The 21,474-nt window shown below is 40.8% G+C and overlaps 1 protein-coding gene across 2 annotated transcripts in view; it reads right to left on the bottom strand.

Annotated features, from left to right (window-relative positions):
- Positions 1-21,474, bottom strand: part of LTBP1 (latent transforming growth factor beta binding protein 1) — a 365,237-nt gene that overhangs the window by 85,640 nt on the left and 258,123 nt on the right. For both annotated transcript variants that reach the window (XM_044292462.1, XM_044292464.1), the window contains 3 exons: positions 18,607-18,678; positions 8,385-8,507; positions 2,853-3,020 (listed from right to left, as the gene is read on the bottom strand). In XM_044292462.1, coding sequence (XP_044148397.1) covers positions 2,853-3,020; positions 8,385-8,507; positions 18,607-18,678 — 363 coding nt within the window. The remainder of the gene's footprint in view (positions 1-2,852; positions 3,021-8,384; positions 8,508-18,606; positions 18,679-21,474) is intronic.

Raw genomic sequence — 21,474 nt, 5'->3', positions numbered from 1 at the left:
GGTGTAAATGCACCTTAACTAAAGGGGTTGTCAGGATTAGAAAAACGTTTTCTTCCAAAAAGCAGCGCTCCACCTCTGCACAAGTTGTGTGTGATATTACAACTCAGCATTATTACATTCAGTGGAGCTGAGCTACATTAGACACAGTCCAAGAACAGGTGTGGTTCTTTGACAAAAGCTGCCATGTTTTTCTAATCCTGGACAACCTTTTTAATTTAAGTCACATTAAGATGGCGAGTAGACTCTTCTCACAATAGTAGATAATTTTTTTAGCGCACAAAAAACCCAAACTTATCAGGAAGTCTGATTAAGAACTTTTTGGCAACTAACCTAAAAAGTGGGAGAACAGCATTGGAGGCCATTTATGAACAATTGTACACCAGATATTGGCATAAAAATAGTCGCAAGACCCCTTTTTGCAACTTTTTAGAAAGCCTGTGCGACAATATTTTTTTTGTACAGACGCATGCCTAGTCAGAAACTGGGTGAATCTTCTGGCACCGCACGGGGACCAGCCTAAAAAGCCGGTCTTTGTAAATAATCCCTGTTATTCTTATCCACTAGATATACGTCCACGTGGGACATAAAAAGCAGAATCCACAGTGAATCCGCAAATTGTTGCAGATTTTGCTGCAGATTCACCAAGTGCCTTGCAAAGGGTGAAATAGGTGGTGGAAACATACAGCATAAATTTCATCCCCTATCCACAGTATACGCTTCTGATCATGAGGGGGCCTGGGCCCTGGGAATGGAGGTCCTGGAATGTCTCGCATGGGAATAGAACAGTGGGCATTCGTGACCACTGCTACAATAAGCTCTATGGGACTGCTGAGTACAACACTTGTGCTACATGCAGAAGTCCCACAAAAGTGCATGGGGTTTCGTCATACATCTGCACCCCTGCTCCATTCTCATGGGCACTCTGGGACCTCCATTCGTGTGTACACTGGTGGGCCGGCCTGCAGATGGGTGATAAGTGCTGTTAACGGGAAAACTCCTTTAATATAGTACGTATATATAATGTATATCACTCTAATAGGTTTGTGCAGTACAACCAACAGTGGATAACAGTGTTTCCAGATAATGCACCCGACATAACTATCCTGCAGAACGACACACTATGAAATATATAATCCTACATGACATCCACACATTTACTGATTCTACAAGTGCCCTTTAAAATACTGCTTGAAGTATACTATTCTACATTGCGATCACATTTGATTTACTGCTGTACTGTACACTTGAAATCCTGACACCATAATTGCCTTTTAGTAATTGAGTACTTTACATTTTGACCTTTCAGACAATTAAACTTTTATTCAAATCGCAGAAAATGAAATCCGACCCATCTTACTGCAACGTATCCAGCAGTAACTGTAGAAGCGGAAATCATAATGGCCGACATTGCTTATTCATACTGACTGTCTTTATTATAAGTTAACTTTAACCGGAAAATATGAATGCATAATACAAGTCTATAGGTCTACAGTAGCCGACACATAATGCTAACCATGTATGACACGGCTGTGAATTGTATTTCTTGGGAGTTTATACTGTATAGGAGCTGACAGTTCTACAACCAAGGAGAACACTCGGGAGCAGTGCACATGATATACTACACCACCCATAGGGAAACATAACTTTTTTCTTTCTTGGCTGCCTCGTCAGTATGTATGGTAACCTACCAAATGGTGGCTTGTAATCTGTTGCTAAGGAACTCAGGCCTCATGCAGACAGCCGTATTTTTCACCCATGTACTTTCCGTATTTTTTGTGGATAGCACATGGATCCACTCAATTCTACGGGGCCATGCCCACATCCTTATTTTTGCAGATCCGCGTGGCCGTTCGGCAAATTATAGACCATATCCTTGTGTGGTCCACATTATGGACGGCAGTAGTTATTTCTATTGATGGGAGTGAGAAAAATACAGAATGAGCACGAAAGGTGTCCATATGTTGTGGACAGAAATACGGATACGGTCGTATGCATGAGGCCTCATCAGGACAACTCATTCTGCAAGCAGCAAAGCTAGGGCACAGAAAATAAATTCTCATGGCTGCCTCAGCAGCCAACCAACTAAAATCTATGCAGTTTTTGGCGCACAGGAAATGCAAGATGCAACAAATTTATAATTGAATGGGTTGTCCGGGCTTTTACTATTGATGACCTATGATCAGGATAGGTCATCAATATCAGATTGGTGGGGGTTGACACCCAACACCCCCGCCGATCAGCTGTACTAGGTGCCGTCACCCTTCTCTCTTCCTGTCAGCTGCTGCAGTCTATGGTCTTTGCCATAGACAGCACTAGTGGACAGGAAGAGAGAAGGGAGACGGCACATGTGCACTGCACACACTGTCTCCTCATACAGCTGATCAGCGGGGGTGCCGAGTGACCGACCCCCGCCGATCTGATATTGATTACCTATCCTGAGGATAGGTCATCAATAGTAAAAGCCCAGACAACCCCTTTAAGGGGCCTGCACCTCTTGAAACATTTTGAGCATCTTTCTCTAATTGACTTATTTTTAAGACTGACGTATTGAAAAGCTAGTCTTTAGAAAATGTGGCCCAGTGTGCTGGGGGGGGGGGATACCAGGGCTATAACTGAAGAGAAACACAGGTGAAAAATTACTGATGAAGTCATTGCGCAATATTATATCCTAATACAGGAAGGGTCTCCAACCTCTGGAACTTCAACTGAGGTGAGACTACAACTCCCAGCATGCCCTGACATCTGCAATAGCTGGAGAGCTACAAGTTGGAGACCACTATTATAGAAAATACTAATGAGCCATATGGATTCATGGTGTGATCTCTAAAGTTACCATATTGAATTATACTCACGTGTTCCAAGTACAGGGCACTTTTCGCAGTTGGGTCCCCAAGCTTTGCCTACACTGCAGCAGCAGAGCTGTCTAGTGAGCTGAACTGAGAGTGGATGCATGCAGTGCCTCCCAGTACTGACCAGACGGTAACATGGACCTTTCTCCTCAGACATTAAAAGATTTTCAGCTGTGGAAAGAAGAGTGTTTTTATTATCACTCAAAAATAACATAAAAACATGAACTTTCTAAACTCAAGCCAAAAAGTAATTATCTCAGTACTTAAAACAGATCCTAGTTTACAGTTCAGTAGTACTATTAGTTGATTTTAAAGCCTCAAATACCAGACAATAATGTGCCCAAATTCTGGTGCAATTTGAACCCAAAAAATAACTGGAGTACATACTGGATGTCAGATTTATTACCCTTTAGACAGTTTTGTGCCTAGGTAGACACTTTTCAAAAGTGTTTAGAAAAGGAGGAATGACTAAGAGGACTTGTAATATGTGTCAGATTTATTACTGACATGTGCCACCAAATTCTGGTGCAAAGTAAGCCAGTCAAGTGGAGGCATAAGGAGAAGAACAGTGTCTAAGGCTACCTGCACACGTAGTGGAATACGCATGGTTTTTCCATGCAGATCCCTATGTGGTAAAACCGCAGGGTAATACAGTACTAGTAAAGTGAATGAGATTAAACAAATCTCACGTACACTTTGCGGATGTTTTCCATGTAGAAGTTGAGCTGTTGTGGCGTTTTAGAAATCCGGAGCATGTGAAGTATGTTTGCGGTTTTAGCTGCGAATTTCACCCTTTTCTAATGAAGGGTGAGATCTGAGGCAAAAATCACACCATATCCACACTATAAATCGCTGTCTGAAACTGCATTTTTTTTGTGCTTTTGGTGCAGAAATGCATGAAAACCTGCACAGAAATGTGTGCGTATCTTCTGACCCATGTGCTGGTACCGGTACGCTAGTTTCAAGCTAGCCTAAAATCTTTCGGCAGGCTGTTCTGTCATGAGGACTAAGTGAAATGAAGAATCCTTCTGTCACTCCTTGCAGCAGCGCTTCACTCTTGATAACAAAGGCGGGTCACAAAATAAAGACCCTCTTCTACATCGGACATGTGTACACCCTAACTGGGCATATGGGCTTGGGCTGTCCAGTTGAGACAATCCCTTTAACAAGTTATGAATTTATTACTTTTGATTGTAGTTTCCAGAGGTTACATAAGTAAAGCTGTCCCATAATTATCATTTATTTCCAGATTGGAGCATACCATGGCTCTTACCCAAGTAAACAAATTATAAATATGACTGTTCTAAATTTGCAAGAAGTCCAAATTAACTTGTTTTGACGCTAGTCTGTCCAAGTCTTTTACTTGTGGACTGAGGCCAGTTTTCAGTATACGAAAATGTCTTCAATGCCATAATCATTTATTTGCAGATAGGAAAATAAATGACATAGTTCTCCCTACTTGTTTATTGGCATGATACCCGCTGCTTGTTCAGTGGTAATATTTTACCTTCCTTCTTTTCTGCCAGATCATTTCATTTCTCAGAAAACTATTTAAATGTTTGTCCAGGAAAGCGACGGGAGTCTGCAGCACATAATTTTGCTCATGGTCAGTGAGTGATCAGCTTGGCATTGGGCTACAGGAGAAAGGGCAAAGGCAAAGTGCCAGTCTCACTTCATGAAACAAACGTGTAGCTGAAGCCTGTCTGGCCTGATTACACTGTAAAAGGCATCCCACTGGTCCAACTTCTTAGGGAAATAAAAAAGACTAAATAAACATATGGGTTTAGAGCACCTACAAAATATGCTTCAGCTAAAGGCATACACATTGTGGGACTCCTGTCCCCATTGGGTCAAGACTGAATTCTGCTCTGCTTTGCCTTGTCTACCCCAGTAGCTCACTCCCTGGCACTACTTTCCACTAGTTCTCCAAGCCATGAGATTCTCTTTGACCTTCTGGAGGCATTGGTCTTGAACATATACCCTATGCTCAGACTATCCATCTTAATTCCCTTCCTTGGTAACCTAGGAACCAGGACTCAAAACTACTTGGGCCTTGTATGATGCTTTTCATACTTTTTGACTTTAATATCTTAGATTGTTCCATTACGAAGCAGAAATTCTCCGTAACTGACATCTCTGAAGCTACGTAGCTACACCTGGAGAACTTTGTCCAGTGTATTCGCTATTCATCATGTGTACAAAGTCTGAATAATCAGGTCACCTCAATACTGTTTGATATCCATACTACAGTGTATATTCTGTATAACACACTACTGGACTGTTCCATCTCCCACTGTTACAGTATATGCCCCAAAGTTCAAATTTAACTATCAAAGCAACTGACTGGATGACCGTTCTCAAATTTTACTTGATACTTTTAATAATTTGGCCTCTACTACAATAAAGGGAAATATTCATAAAATAATGCTCGGCATTTAACTGTAGTGTGTCTACAAAGACTTTACGCTGGGGCACTGAGTTGATGTTGATGAAATTATGGACAAGTGGTCTCCTTGACCCACATATTCTGGTTTTGTCCTGTAATGCAATCCTGCTGGACTAGATTGATATTCAATATTGCTTGACTAGATCTAACCCTGCAACCCTATCAGGGTTGCTAGCCATCCAGAAATTTCTAGACAGGTACTAGCACTGAGCCTGGTATTGAGCTACAGACGTGTATTGCTTAGAATCTTTATCATCCATTATGGTTTTCCAATTTGTCCCTAAAAAATGTTGGTTGTCTGTGATTTTCAGATACGTTAGCCAGAAAAAAAGAAAATTCTGATTGGCAACCCTGGACCATATATTTACAGAAATTGCTAGACTATGACGATTCCCTGGGGCTTTATGTCGCAGAATTATAAGTCCTTTGCCCGCCGCATTACAGCTATAAACCTAAAATTAAATGTACAGTATGTATTGTATAGAACTCCTAATGGCACAACTAAGGGGTCAAATATTGTTATTGTAAAATGTCTGGTCAAGATGCTAATTTGATTGATGCCCTGGACTTTCTTTTTTATTCTAAACTTGTATTTACTGACATGTTATATCCCCTCTCTACTGATGCACTGCACCTATACAGTACCTACCCAGGTTCAACCTCCCCCTCCCCCCATTCCTGATTCTTTCCCTATATGTCACTTGCTTTTGTTCCCTTGTATTATTCGTTATAGCCTTATTATTTATCTCTTCTGTGTTTCATATTCTTTAACGATTCCTTTACATTGGTTTGACGGTTTCTTGTTTTGAAGTGCCTACATGGCCTCTGAACTCAGGTTCACTCTTTCAACCTCCAGGTAATCTGGATGATGTAGTGTTGCCTTCACTGCTCTAAATTTTTGAACTTTTCTATTTCTATTGCATTTGGTTGTGTGTTACCCAGCATTTTTTCCTGTTTATGTTTTTCTTGAAACAATAATTTAAACAAACACAATATAAAAAATACCATTATTTCATACATTTCTGTTTTTATAGATGTAATTTAAAACCTAGATCTCCAGCATATATTTCACTTGATTCCTTTACTTTCTTAGCACTGTACAGTACAGTGTATGGAATTTATTGCAATAAACAAAAGCAACCAAACAGCTGAACACAGCGGTAAAAGTTATTCGTGCCCTCGAGTGGAGTGTTGTCCACAGTTCAAACCACTAATTATGTGACTTCTGACTAGTTTCAGTGAAAGATTTAATTTGGTGTAACAGATGTCCCAGGCATGCTGGTATGTGTTGGTGACATAACCCACCTAAATAACAGCTCCTTACACTATTAATCATGTGCATTCCACTCTTCCTGGAAAACATCCTTAGTTTAGCAGGCTTCGGTGTATCACCAATATTGAACTACGTGAAGCAAGTCAACATTTCTATAGGGATGGTCCCAGTACACTATCCCAGTACAATGTCACTTTCTATAGGGATGATCCCAGTACAATGTCACTTTCTATAGGGATGATCCCAGTACAATGTCACTTTCTATAGGGATGATCCCAGTACAATGTCACTTTGTTACTGCATCTCCGGAATTATGCAGAAATTAATTAGCAACTCCCAAGCCAGTGCACACAGCAATGATGGGTAAGAATGACTACAAGCACTATTAAGTCTAGCAATGTGTTATTTATGAGATGCACATAATACCTGAACCTGAAAAAGTCAGTAGATAGCTATGATGTAGAACTGTGTAAGTGAAAGTATAATGTAGTGTACTATATGTCATGTTTTTACAAAGGTCTAAACAAAGAGTGGGACTGAGTCAAAACCAGTTATAAATAAAGTTTTTGTTCAAGCAAGAAACAATACAGGAATAATTTTGTATTATATTTTACTTTCAAATGTTTCCAGTTTACTGCTTCATTCTGGCTGTCATGGCAGCGATCAGGTGTGACCCTGTCAACAAGAAGTTGATTCCCAGAGACCCTGAACCTGTGGAGTGATGGAGCTGGAACCTGCGGCAGTGACTAGGTAAGTATGGTCCCCACCATGGGTCAGGCCACTCTAAAGGAGATTGTTAACCCAAATATGGGTCAAGCCACTGTGAAGGGGATTGTTAACGCCACCATGGGTCTGGCCACTCTGAAGGGGATTGTTAACCCCACCATGGGTCTGGCCACTCTGAAGGGGATTGTTAACCCCACCATGGGTCTGGCCACTCTGAAGGGGATTGTTAACCCCACCATGGGTCTGGCCACTCTGAAGAGGTCTTTTAATGTTTAAAGTAGGATAACACTTTTAGAGGAAGAAATTTACTATTGACCACCCTCCATGTAATTTCTAAAAGCACAGGGACAGATCACTTGGAACGGAAACATTGTACTTAAAAGGGTTTTCCAATCAGATATTTCTGGTATATCCACAGGATTTCCCAATCCGTTCCATGCTATTTTGAACTGAATGATAGCTATGCATAAGTGTCACTGTCCATTCACTTCTATGAGTTCCAAAAACAGCAAAGCATGAAACCACATCTATCACTTATGGAATTTCCTATAGATATGCCAGAAATGTCTAAGATGGGCAAATCCCTTTAAAGGGGTTGTTCGCAACATGATAATCCTTTCTGAAAAGATCACTATGGGCCCAGCAGCACAGAACAGCTATTACTGAGGAGGAAAGCTCCTCGAGACAAGGAGCTTCTCTAAGCTGGGGAAACTACTACATGACATTCATGTAACTTAATTAGGGCAAATAAAAAAGTATCATCATGGTGTCAAATATAGAAATTAATAATAATTCAAAATTAGATTATTTATCTATTTTCTAGAGGCTAATAATTAAGTAATAATTATGATATCTCTATACTGTATAAATTTTGGATCTAACATTTAGCAAGGTAAACAATTTGCATGTCTCAAAACTAATTCTGCTGCCAATAAGGTAAATATAACTCTAGCTGGAAACAAAATCACAAAGATAACAAGGGCAGCAACGGAGGGAACCTTATTGTATAGGCTCCTGTAAGTACTAAAGGCTCCCACGCGTTTCTAATTTTCACTGTTGGGGTGGAGTTGTGCTTATTAGGCTTACTTACCCACACAAGAGGAATAAGTAGAATCTGGAACAAACCCCTGTTTACAAGTACATTTAAAGCTGCCGACTGTATTTAAACATTCACCATTAGGACATACACCTTGCATGTAGCATTCATTAATATCTGAAAAAGGAAAAAAAATACACAAGAAGAAATATTCATGAAACAAATCTGTAAAAACAATATTGGAAAAAAATATGAAAAGAAACTTTCACCCTTAACAGATTGAAACTTGTTTCAGTATACAGAGGCATGGCACCAGGTGCTGCCAAATACATTTGTACTGTGAGGTTAACACTGATAACATGGACGTTGTATATTCTTCAATAATGCCTAGCTACTAGTTGGAACAAGAAAATTAAAGTGTTTGGAATCATTAAGAAATGTTAAAAATGAAGACAATTGGGCAGAGACTAAGGAAAACAAACTTTTACAGCTAGTTTTTGGATCAGAAATGCACTAAACAAGTACACAGGGGGAGATTTCTCCTGCACAGCAGGGGGATGCACCTACTTTATGCCGAGGTGCAGGCCTCCTCATAGATTTGGCACTTACCCCAGCAGGCCATGCGCCAGACTAAAATCCACCGCAGCCTCCTAGCTGTTGTAGATTTCTGTCTTCACACACGCCAGAAAACTGGCGTGAAAAAAAGATAAGCGTGCTAAGCCTGTTGGTCCTCCGCACCTTCTCTCCCTCGCCACACTCCCTTTTTTGGAAAGTGGCAAGGGTGGTGTAGAAACATCACTTACCCCTAAATTTAGGCGCATTGGCATTTGAAAAGTTGCGAATATGAGGTTTGCGTCAAATTTTACGTCAGAAAACTGAAGTGAGGGGAAGGATAAGTTCCCACTACAGTGTCTAATGATCTATCATTTCATATAAATGATCCTAATTACCACCCCAAGGCTGAAGGGTTCCCACTAAGGCTTGAAACTGAAATTACCACATATGTGATTGTTGCGTGGCTCTTAAGGTGCTATCATATAAGTGGCTTGAGGTGTTGGTTCCACACGGTGGTTGGCGCTAATTGTTGGGTTGTACCTTGACTCTGCAACTGGAATCCAAAGCAATTACAAGTACACCCTTGCAATTAGCAGTGCAGTTACCACGGCTCAATCACACACATGTAATAGCACCATTCAGATGCTAATTCCATAGATTATGTTAAACTATCTAAAAATGTGCTTCTGTCAAGCAGCTTGATTGTTTGCTACGCTACCGGCCCACGGAATGTACACTATGTAGGGAAATGAGCAAATAGTTTTGATTATCAAATGAAGGGGATGCAAATGAGCTCTTAACAAGCTAGGTCTCTAATGGCACCAGGTGTAAGCAGCTATCCTATAAATCAAGGTTCAACCCTTTAAATAGGCCTTGAGATATGACTTTGATCAAGCTGATTAAGGTGTTCTCTCCCCAAGGAGAGTAGTTCCCCCCAAATCCAGAAAGGCCTTTCGCCCAGTTAAGCCAGTACTCTCTGCTCTGCACTGATGAGGGGCAATCACCCTGAAACAGCTGTCTGCAGATTGGGTGCTGACTTATTTAATATCCAAGCCATGTCTCAAATTGTATTTGAAGGGTCAAACAATGACTTATAGTATAACTGCCTTACATCTGGTGGCATTTGTGGCAGAGAATGTTAAGAGCTCATTTGCATCCCTTTCTTCCCAGAATTCCAGAGTAGCATGTGTGGCCTATAAGTCTCCTCACATCATTTAAGGCACTCTCTCCTCAAGGAGAGATAGTACCCCCCAAATCCTGGCTTAGGCCTCTCAACCAGTTAAGTCAGTTCTCTCTGCTCTGCACTGATGAGGGGCAGTCACTCTGAAACAGCTGTTTGCTGATGAGGTGCTGGCTTATTTAATATCGAAGTCATGTCTCAAAGCCTATTTAAAGGGTCGAACAATGACTTATAAGATAGCTGCCTTACATCTGGTGGTATTAGTGGCACAGCTTGTTAGGAGCTCATTTGAATCCCTTTCTTTCCAGAGTAGCATGTATGGCCTATAGGTCTCCTGATGCCGATCAAACTGATTTCTCCCAAAGGAAAGATGGCCCCCCCCCCCCCCCCCCCGAAAGATTATCAAATGCTTATAGACGAGAATAGAAACCAAAAAGCCAAAATACAACACTAAGGCTAGTTTCACACTAGCGGCAGGGGACTCCGGCAGACTGTTCCGGCGGGTGAACAACCTGTCGGATCTGTCCTGTCGCTAGTTCACGTGTGCCCTCAGACTGCCGCTCCGTCCCCATTGACTATAATGGGGGCAGAGTTACGGCAGCCCACAGCGAGAGGCAGCCTGACTAAAAGTACTGCATGCAGTACTTTTAGTCTGGTTGCCTCCCGCCGCGCGCTGCCGTGCCACCGCCGTAACTCTGCACCCGACCCCATTATAGTCAATGGGGACAGAGCAGCAGTCCGGGGGCACACGTGAACTAGCGGCAGGACTGATTCAACTGCCGGAACAGCGTGCCGGAGTCCCATGCCGCTAATGTGAAAGTACCCTAAGAAAAATACACTGGAATAAATTTAAAGTTTAAGCCCTTCACGTTGTGAGTAAAAAATTTAAATCATTTATTCACTGCTTTCCAAAACCCACAACCTTTTTAGTTTTCCATTCACATAACTCTATGAGGGCATAATGGCAAGAGAATTTGTACTTTCTAATGGTCCTATTTAATATTCCATTTGATGTAGTTGGCAAGCTGGAAAAAAATACTAGTAGGATGGAAGTGGAAAAACAACTGTGGCATTGTTTTACAGGTTTAGTTTTTACAGGATTCACTGTGCGTTAGAAATGACACATTACCTTTATTCTTCAAGTCAGTACAATTACAGCAATACTGAATTAATATAATTCGTGTTATGTTTAATACCTTAATACTTTTATGTATTTATCACCAGTGATGGCCAGTTCGCAGTGTTCGCCCCCGAACACATGCGATCTGCCATCTTAACTGACAAGTCCGGCGAGGCACAGGTAAGTCCTTACCTGTGCCTGTGCGCAAGCCGGTCTGCGCGAGTTCTCGGAACTGCCTGCTCCCGGAGACCGCATTTCATTTCAGACCAGCTCGCACAGAGGCACAGGTAAGGACTTACCTGTGCCTCGCTGGACTTGTCAGGTAAGATGGCAGATCGCATGTGTTCGCGGGCGAACACTGCGAACTGGCCATCTCTATTTGTCACCATATTATAATACTCATACTTTTTTATATTTCTGTCTACAGAGCTCTGTAAGGGCTTATATTTATGAAGTGTAGATTTTATTGAAACAATCTTGCAGTATGTATTACTTTTTGATTGCTCTTTATTCAATTATTTTGGGAAGCAAGAGGACCAAAAATGGCAATTTAGTAATTTTGATTTTCTTTTGTTATGGCGTTCACCACATGGGATAAATACTGATATTTTAATAGTTTGGGCATTTTCACTCGACAATACCATTATTTTTTTTTTTTTATTGTTTCTTTATTTTTAATGCAAAATTGAGAAAGAGGCATGATTTTGAATTTTAAAATCTTTTTTTTTTTTTTTTTACTTGGACATGCAATCATGCAAACTTGCAATCTACCACTGTAGAAAAATTGTTGTCTTTCTATTGAGTCCTGCGTTCTGTCACAAGGAGCAACCCCTCACATATCATAGTCTCAACTAATCACACCATCTGAGGGGCTAAATGTTGATCAGAATTGTTTCCGTTTACAGACACTGGTGGCTGGCTGTAATCCACAAAGTAAAAAACCTGTGGGGTCATTTATCAAACTGGTGTAAAGTTAAATTGGCTTAGTAAGCAACCAGATTCCACCTTTCATTTTTGACAGCTCCTTTGGAAAATGAAAGGCGGAATCTGATTGCAATGGGCAACTAAGCCAGTTCTACTTTACACCAGTTTTACAAATGACCCCCTGGTTTTTACTTTGTGGATTACAAAAGTCAGGAATTCGACTAGAACCGTGCACGTCTGGTACAAAAAAGTTACAAGCGAGCTGGAGCTGGTGGTGGGTCTTCTGTGTAAAGCAGCAGACACCCGAAGCTATATTATCTGCTCAGCTCCTGAGTGGTCACCATCTTTAAAAACCCGACTTGCCGGGAGGGGTTTAAGCAGATTAATTTTCTAATTGCTTGTTCTGCTCATTGTTTGGCTTCTGGTTTTGTAAAATGACACATTACATTGCAGTTCAGTGCCAGATTAGACACCCTGGCATCTATCCATCGGTAATAATTCATAAGGCAGGGGGGTGTATAGTTATCATTTGTAGACATATTACGTGTATTTTAAGTTAACAAAATACTATATGAGCAAAGTTAAGCTTAAAGGGGTTGTCTCACTTCAGCAAGTGGCATTTATCATGTAGAGAAAGTTAATACAAGGCACTTACTAACAAATTGATATTATCCATATTGCTTCCTTTACTGGGTTCATTCACTTTTTACATCACATTATACACTGCCTGTTTCCATGGTTACGACCACCCTACAATCCATCAGTGGTGGTCGTGCTTGCACAGTATAAGAAAAAGGACCGGCTTCTCTGGTGGCTGGGAGCGTGGGAGCAGACAGACTAGTGCTTTTTCCTATAGTGCACAAGCACGAGCACCACTGCTGGACTGCAGGGTGGTCGTAACCCCTGGAAACAAGCAGTGTATAAACCAGCTAACAAAGGATGCAATATGGACAATCACAATACATTAGTAAGTGCCTTCTATTAACTTTCTCTACATAATAAATGCTATTTACTGAAGTGAGTCAACCCCTTTAGCCCCTTCCCGATCAGCGCCGTAATAGTACGGAGCTGAGGGAAGTGACTTCCTGACCAGCGCCATAGTACTATGGCACGCTGATTGGGCCGGTGCAGGAGCTGCGCCCCCCCAATCAGCTGCCAGTGCATTAACCCTCACTATGCCGCGGTCAGCACTGACTGCAGCATGTGCGGAGGGAGCTCCCTCCCTGTCCCCATCGGGTCCCCGCGCTGCTGACCCGGTGGCTGGGACAGCAGCCTGCTGCCTTCCCTGTTAGCCTGTGAGATCCCGCCCCCTGGATCTCATAGGCAGGAAGGCTGTAAGTGTATTACACTGGTAATACACTTACAGCCAATGCATTACAATACAGATGTATTGTAATGCATTGTACAGGGGATCAGACCCCCAAAAGTTTTGCATAATAAAAAAATAAGTTTAAAGTAAAAAAAAAAAAGTGTTCTTTTCCCATAATTAATAAAAAAAAAAAATGGGGGAAAAAAGAATATAAAAAAGAAAAGTATACATATTGGGTATCGCCACGTCCATAAAAATATAACATGAACCACCCTGTCAGGTGAGAGCAGTAAAAAAACACAAAAAAACACAAAAAAACAACAATTTTTGGGTCGCCTTCCCTCACAAAAAGTGTAGTACCAAGCGATCAAAAATGCTTTTGTACCCTAAAATGGTACCAATCAAATCGACGTCTCATCCCACAAAAAATGAGACCCTAGCTAAGACAATAATCCAAAAAATAAAAAAAATTATGGCAACACAAAAACAAGATTTAATTCTCTTCAAAAATGTATTTACTGTGTAAAACTTAACAAAAACAAAAATAATAGACACATTGGGTATCCTCACGTCTGTAACAGCCTGCTCTATAAAAATATCACATGAGATGCCCCCTCAGGTGAATGCTGTAAAAAAAAATATATTATAAAAACGATGCCAAAACAGCCTTTTTTTTTCACCTTGCCTCACAAAAAGTGTAATACTAAGCGATCCAAAAAGTCTTATGTACCCTAAAATGGTACCAATAAAAATGTCACCTCATTCAACAAAAAATGAGCCCCCACATAAGACACTCAAAAAATAAAAACCAATGATGTCCATAAACAAATCCATCAAAATCTGCGCTGCAAAAGCCATGTGGCGCTCCTTCCTTTCTGAGTTCTGCGGTGTGCCCCCCCAGCACTTTACCACCACATATGGGGTGTTGCCGTATTCAGGAGAAAATGGGTAACAAATTATGGGGTGCTTTTTCTCCTGTTACCACTTGTGAAAATGAAAAATTTCACTTTTTGTAGGGGTACGTCAGGGTTTCTTCAAATACAAAACAGTGCCTAAAAATCATTCCAGCTCCAAAATCCATATGGCGCTCCTTTCCTTCTGACCCCTGCCACGTGCCCATAGAGCAGTTTACCACCACATATGGGGTATTTCTGTAAACTGCAGAATCAGAGTAATGCATATTGAAATTTAGTTTGCTGTTAAGCCTTGCTGTGTTGCAATAAAAAAATTGATTAACATTAAAAATCTGCATAAAAAAATGAAATTTTGTAATTTCACCTCCATTCTTCTTTAATTCTTGCAAAACAACTACAGGGTTAACAAGGTTTGTAACATCAGTTTAAAATAGCTTGAGGGGTGTAGTTTCTAAAATGGGGTAATTTATGGGTGGTTTCCATCATGTAAGTCCCTCAAAATCACTTTATATCTGAATTGGTTTAAAAAAAAAATGGTTTTGGAAATTTGTTTGAAAATTTGAAAAATGGCTTCTAAACTTCTAAGCCTTCTAACGTCCAAAAAATAAAATAACATTTGCAAAATGATGCCAACATAAGGTAGACATATGGGCAAAAATATAAACGCAACACTTTCGGTTTTGCTCCCATTTTGCATGAGCTGAACTCAAAGATCTGAAACATTTTCTACATACACAAAAGACTCTCAAATATTCTTCACAAATCTGTCTAAATCTGTGTTAGTGAGCACTTCTCCTAATGCATGGCCCCATATTGCAAGGATCTGTACACAATTCCTGGAAGCTGAAAACATCCCAGTTCTTGCATGGCCAGCATACTCAACGGACATGTCACCTATTGAGCATGTTTGGGATGCCACATTTCAGAATGGTCTTTTATTGTGGGAAGTCTAAGGCACACCTGTACAATATTCATGCTGTCTAATCAGCACATTGATATGCCGCACCTGTCAGGTGGGATGGATTACCTTGGCAAAGGAGAAGTGCTCACTAACACAGATTTAGACAGATTTGTGAAGAATATTTGAGAGTCTTTTGTGTATGTAGAAAATGTTTCAGATCTCTGAGTTCAGCTCATGCAAAATGGGAGCAAAACCGAAAGTGTTGCGTTTATATTTTTGTTCAATGTATTTTATGAGGCATTACTATCTGTCTTAAAAGTAGAGAAATTCAAATTTAGAAAATGTAGATTTTTTTCAAAATATTTGGGATTTTTAATAAATAAAGGAATAATATATTGACTCAAATTTACCACTGTTGTGAAGTACAATGTGTCACGAGAAAACAATCTCAGAATGGCCTGAATAAGTAAAAGTGTTCCAAAGTTATTACCACATTAAGTGACATGTCAGATTTGCAAAAATGGCCTGGTCAGGAGGGCGAAAACTGGCCCGGGGAGGAAGGGTTAAAGGCTGTGGAAACCTTTTAGTATTATTATAGAATTTCTTCTTATTATTATTGAATATCTTGGGCTAAAAATAATTTTTCCAGTTGTTCAAGTTCGCTCCTGCAGAGCTGCTCTGCCAGTTTGAACTGTGCCCATTACCTATATTGCGGATCCGCAAAACACGGATACCGGCTTGTGTGCGTTCGGCAATTTGCGCACCGGACATGGCCGACACTGTGACAGAAATACCTATTCTCGTCCGCGAGAATGGGACATGCTCTATCGTTTTTAAGGGGCTGCAGAACAAAACTATGGATGCGGACAGTACATGGTGTGCTGTCCACATCTTTTGCGGCCCCATCGAAGTCCCCTGTGAGTCCACAGCCATTCCGCAAATTTGTAGAACAGGTGCGGACCCGTTCATATGGCCGTCTGAATGAGCCCCAACTTTCCATAGCTCATAAACCCTCATGTAAGCCATGTTCTTATCAGTTTGGTAAGAATTTAGCTTAAATGAGCGCTTCATAAAAAAATGTTCTATTTGTTACAAAACTACCATTTGTTAATTGCTAATATGCAAATGGTAATTAATAAAATATAAGCATAATATGCAAGTAATAGCATGAAGTCATGAGTGTGCAATGAGTAACTGCATTCAATATTTACATGGGCACAGAAAACATGTTAAAACTGAACACCGCTGTATCACTGAAAGTTCATAGAATCAGGAGATATTAGAAGCATTTCTCAAAGGCAACATACATTTCCATCTCAGGTCATAAAGTCTTGTTTCTTATCTTGAGAAGAGACAGACTGAAACCTTAGCAATCCTCTGGAAAAAGTACATAGCTAGATCAGAGAGGCTAATATGAAAAAGGGAAATGCAATTTTATTCTGAGATGAGGAAATTATATACTGAGGGGGGGGGGGGGGGGATATCACTTAGGGTACTTTCACACTTGCGGCAGAGGATTCCAGCAGGCAGTTCCGTCGCAAACCGATTCCGGAATCCTGACGCAAACAGATGGCATTTGTCAGACAGATGCAGAGCCGTCTGACAAATGCATTGAAATACCAGATCCGGCTCTCCGGTGTCATCCAGAAAAACGGATCCGGTGTTTTTTTTGTGCATTTTTTAAGGTCTGCACATGCCGGATCCAGCATTCCGGCAAGTGTTCAGTATTTTTGGTCGGAGAGAAAACTGCAGCATGCTGCGGTATTTTCTACGGCCAAAAAACGTAAGAGGGACTGAACTGATGCATTCTAAACGGATTGCTCTCCATTCAGGATGCATTAGGATAAAACTGATCAATTTTTTCCCCGCTATTGAGCTCCTGTGATGGAACTTAACACCGGAAAAGAAAAACGCTAGTGTGAAAGTACTCTTAATAAAGATTTCCATTTCACACTCCAGTCTTAGTTAAAAAAAAAAGGACCACCGAAGTGAGAGGCGGCCAATTTATTAAGAGGCACACGTCGCTTAGTAAATCTGTCAAATCTTCTGCCGTCTATATGCCAGAAAATTAAATCTACTCCAGCTAGATACTAGCTAGAAGCTGGTGAAAATTTTAGTTATAATTTACACCAATTTCTGGTGTAAGTTATAATAATTTTGTGTCCACTAAGCTCCTCCCACTTTTAACATAGTGGCGACATCAGCACAGAAACTCAAAAAGTCACGCATTTTTCACAAAATGTCATTTGTGCAAAAAATTGCTTCTGCATGCCAAAAAACTGGCAACACATTTTGTGAATGACCCCCCTACCTGTATTTATTCCGTCACATAACTATATTAGTATTGGTTTTTATGAGGTCACTAACGCACTTTTTATTTTATCTAACGCTCATGAATATACATAAAGCTATGTGGGTCCCATGGCACAAATGTAAATGGAGCTCCTTGCTGTGCTTTATGTTAACACAGTACACTAACCTGGGACAGGAGAGCTCAACACTTGTTGCTCACCCCCCACTATTTCTATCCACGATAGGAAAGAAAGAAGGTATGACCATTTGGCCATTTCCAAATTAGGCTTTGTACTCTCCCCTGACAAAGCCAGAAAGCGAAACTGGTCCTGCGCTGTGAGTGCTTTTATATGATATGCCTGCTTGCAACGTATGGATTCTGTAAGTGTAATAAAATAGAGGGCAACCGCATGTTTTTAGCGGAACCCATCCAGGTGTTCTTTTATCTCCACACACACCACTAAAGTACAAGGGACCTGAAAAGTTGTCAACTGCTACATGTAGAAGCAGCATAAGATGTTTGACCCAACTGGGGATCCAGCAGAGAGAAGCAGAGTGTCTGAATTGGAGGCGTTGAAGAGGAGGGTGAGAGGTTTGTCATATGAAGGTGGGTTAGAAGTCAGTCATGTGGAGGGGTGAGCCAATCTACAGAAACTGGAGGGAATTTGTTATGGACTATTTTTAGTATGAATTGCTTTTAGGTAAGGTGTTCCAAGTTTTCATCGATTGTGCATCATTTGTTTAAAAGCTGGCAGCACGTAAACACTGCAGCCAATCAGTGGCCTCAGGGGTCAACTGCCCTACTACTGGGGCCACCACTCAGCCATGATGCCAGTAAGTATGACATGTGACCGCTGAGGCCACTGACTGTAAAAAAAAACAAAAAAAAAAAAACAAAAAAAAAAAAACTGATGGCTGAGCACCAAAGAATCTGCACTGAACCTGGATGGGTTGAAAAGGTGAGTAGTAGGTGAGTTTTTTTTTTTATATTTTTGAACATTTTCATTTTTTTTTTTCAAGAAACAAGACACTCATTTCCTATAACACTTATTCTAATACTGGATTCGTTTTCATGACTTACCCTGGCAGAATGTAGCATTTATACGCTTGTAACCTTGAGGACACTCCATGTACTGGGGATTTGAAGAGTGAGCTGCAAAGAAAAATAACAGCTTTAATAAGACCACCAATACATGACTTTTTTTTGATAATGTGATGCATTGTAGATAACTGGAAAATGGATTCTGCAAGCAAAAATATGAGGGGAAGGAGGAAAACAGCTGGTACCTCTAGAACATGGCATTTTCTCTGATAAGATATATTACAAAGTTTCTTATAGTCATCTGCACTATTAAATTATAAAAAGTTGTGTGAGAGTATAGTGACCATCTAATATATAAAGTTGAGTATACAGTCAGGTCCATAAATATTGGGACATCAAAACAATTCTAACATTTTTGGCTCTATACACCACCACAATGGATTTGAAATAAAACGAGCAAGATGTTTAACTGCAGATTGTCAGCTTTAATTTGAGGGTATTTACATCCAAATCAGGTGAACGGTGTAGGAATTACAACAGTTTGCATATGTGTCTCCCACTTGTTAAGGAACCAAAAGTAATGGGACAGAATAATAATCATAAATCAAACTTTCACTTTTTAATACTTGGTTGCAAATCCTTTGCAGTCAATTACAGCCTGAAGTCTGGAACGCATAGACATCACCAGACGCTGGATTTCACCCCTGGTGATGCTCTGCCAGGCCTCTACTGCAGCTGTCTTCAGTTCCTGCTTGTTCTTGGGGCATTTTCCCTTCAGTTTTGTCTTCAGCAAGTGAAATGCATGCTCAATCGGATTAAGGTCAGGTGATTGACTTGGCCATTGCATAACATTCCACTTATTTCCCTTAAAAAACTCTTTGGTTGCTTTTGCAGTATGCTTTGGGTCATTGTCCATCTGCACTGTGAAGCGCCGTCCAATGAGTTCTGAAGCATTTGGCTGAATATGAGCAGATAATATTGCCCGGAACACTTCAGAATTCATCCTGCTGCTTTTGTCAGCAGTCACATCATCAATAAATACAAGAGAACCAATTCCATTGGTAGCCATACATGCCCATTCATCACCACTGATGAGGTGGTATGCTTAGGATCATGAGCAGTTCCTTTCCTTCTACATACTCTTCTCTTCCCATCACTCTGGTACAAATTGATATTGGTCTCATCTGTCCATAGGATGTTGTTCCAGAACTGTGAAGGCTTTTTTAGATGTCGTTTGGCAAATTCTAATCCTGCCTTCCTGTTTTTGAGGCTCATCAATGGTTTACATCTTGTGGTTAACCCTCTCTATTTACTCTGGTGAAGTATTCTCTTGATTGTTGACTTTGACACACATACACCTACCTCCTGGAGAGTGTTCTTTATCTGGCCAACTGTTGTGAAGGGTGTTTTCTTCACCAGGGAAAGAATTCTTCGGTCATCCACCAACAACTCTGTTTTCCGTGTCCTTCCAGGTCTTTTGGTGTTGCTGAGCTCACTGATGCGTACCTTCTTTTTAAGAATGTTCCAAAAAGTTGTTTTGATCACGCCTAAAGTTTTTGCTATGTCTCTGATGGGTTTGTTTTGTTTTTTCAGCCTAATGATGGCTTGCTTCACTGATAGTGACAGATCTTTGGATCTCATCTTGAGAGTTAACAGCAACAGATTCCAAATGCAAATAGCACACTTGAAATGAACTCTGGACCTTTTATCTGCTCATTGTAATTGGGATAATGAGGGAATAACACACACCTGGCCATGGAACAGCTGAGAAGCCAATTGTCCCATTACTTTTGGTCCCTTAACAAGTGGGAGGCACATATGCAAACTGTTGTAATTCCTACACCGTTCACCTGATTTGGATGTAAATAACCTCAAATTAAAGCCGACAGTCTGCAGTTAAAGCACATCTTGTTCATTTCATTTCAAATCCATTGTGGTGGTGTATAGAGCCAAAAATGTTACAATTGTGTTGATGTCCCAATATTTATGGACCTGACTGTATGTGTGTATGTATGTCGGCTAAAGGAACCAATAGAAGCAGACCGCAAAACACATACGGTCGTGGGCATGTAGCCTTATGCTTTGGATTTCCACCATGGATTTTATCCTTTGCAATGCATACAAATCTGTGACAGATGCAAATGTAACTCATGAGTATTTTGTTGTAGATTTGTTGTGGATTTTACCATGGATTCCCAGACAAATCTGCTGGATTTATGTTCCTTGTGGTTGTACCCTAATAATCTAATCCGCACAGTATACTGACCTTCAAGGACTTTTCTGAGACTTTGTTTTTTTACTGAAGACCTATCCACAGGCTACGTAGGTCATCTGATCGTTGGGGATCCAACACCCGAGACCTCCACCTATCAGCTGTTTGAGAACGCTGTAGCGCCTGTGAGCGCCACATCTTTCTTGTAGCTTTTCCTAGGCCAGAGACATCACTTTCAATGGTCACATGGCCTAGGAGCAGCTCGGCCCAGTACAGCTGCTATACAATGTATAATGCTGTGCTTGGCAATCTATGAGTAGACGGCGGTGTTAACAGGAACCTTCTCAAACAGCTGATCATTGGGGGTCCTGGATGTCAGATTGCTACTGATGAACTATCCAGAAGTTAGGGCATCAGTAAAAACGTTTTGGAAAACTCCTTTAAATGGGTTTCCCACAATAGAAACTAGAGGATAGAGGATAAGTATCTGATTAGTAGGGGTGTAATTGCTGGGACGCCCACTGACCATGAGAATGGGGGTTCAGCTCCCCCAAATGAATGGAGCAGCGGATTGAGTATATATACTGTTGTTCCATTTTGAAATGGCCATAGACTGTGCTCAGATCTGAGCAGAATCCAACAGAAAAAAAACGGATGCCAGGTTGTCGAGACATTCTCCCATTTAAACAATACTT

This window comes from Bufo gargarizans, chromosome 4 (assembly GCF_014858855.1).
Source record: "Bufo gargarizans isolate SCDJY-AF-19 chromosome 4, ASM1485885v1, whole genome shotgun sequence".
Classification (NCBI taxonomy): domain Eukaryota; kingdom Metazoa; phylum Chordata; class Amphibia; order Anura; family Bufonidae; genus Bufo; species Bufo gargarizans.
The sequence above is the reverse complement of the archived record's forward strand: the minus strand, read 5'-3'. Positions and strand labels throughout refer to the sequence as shown.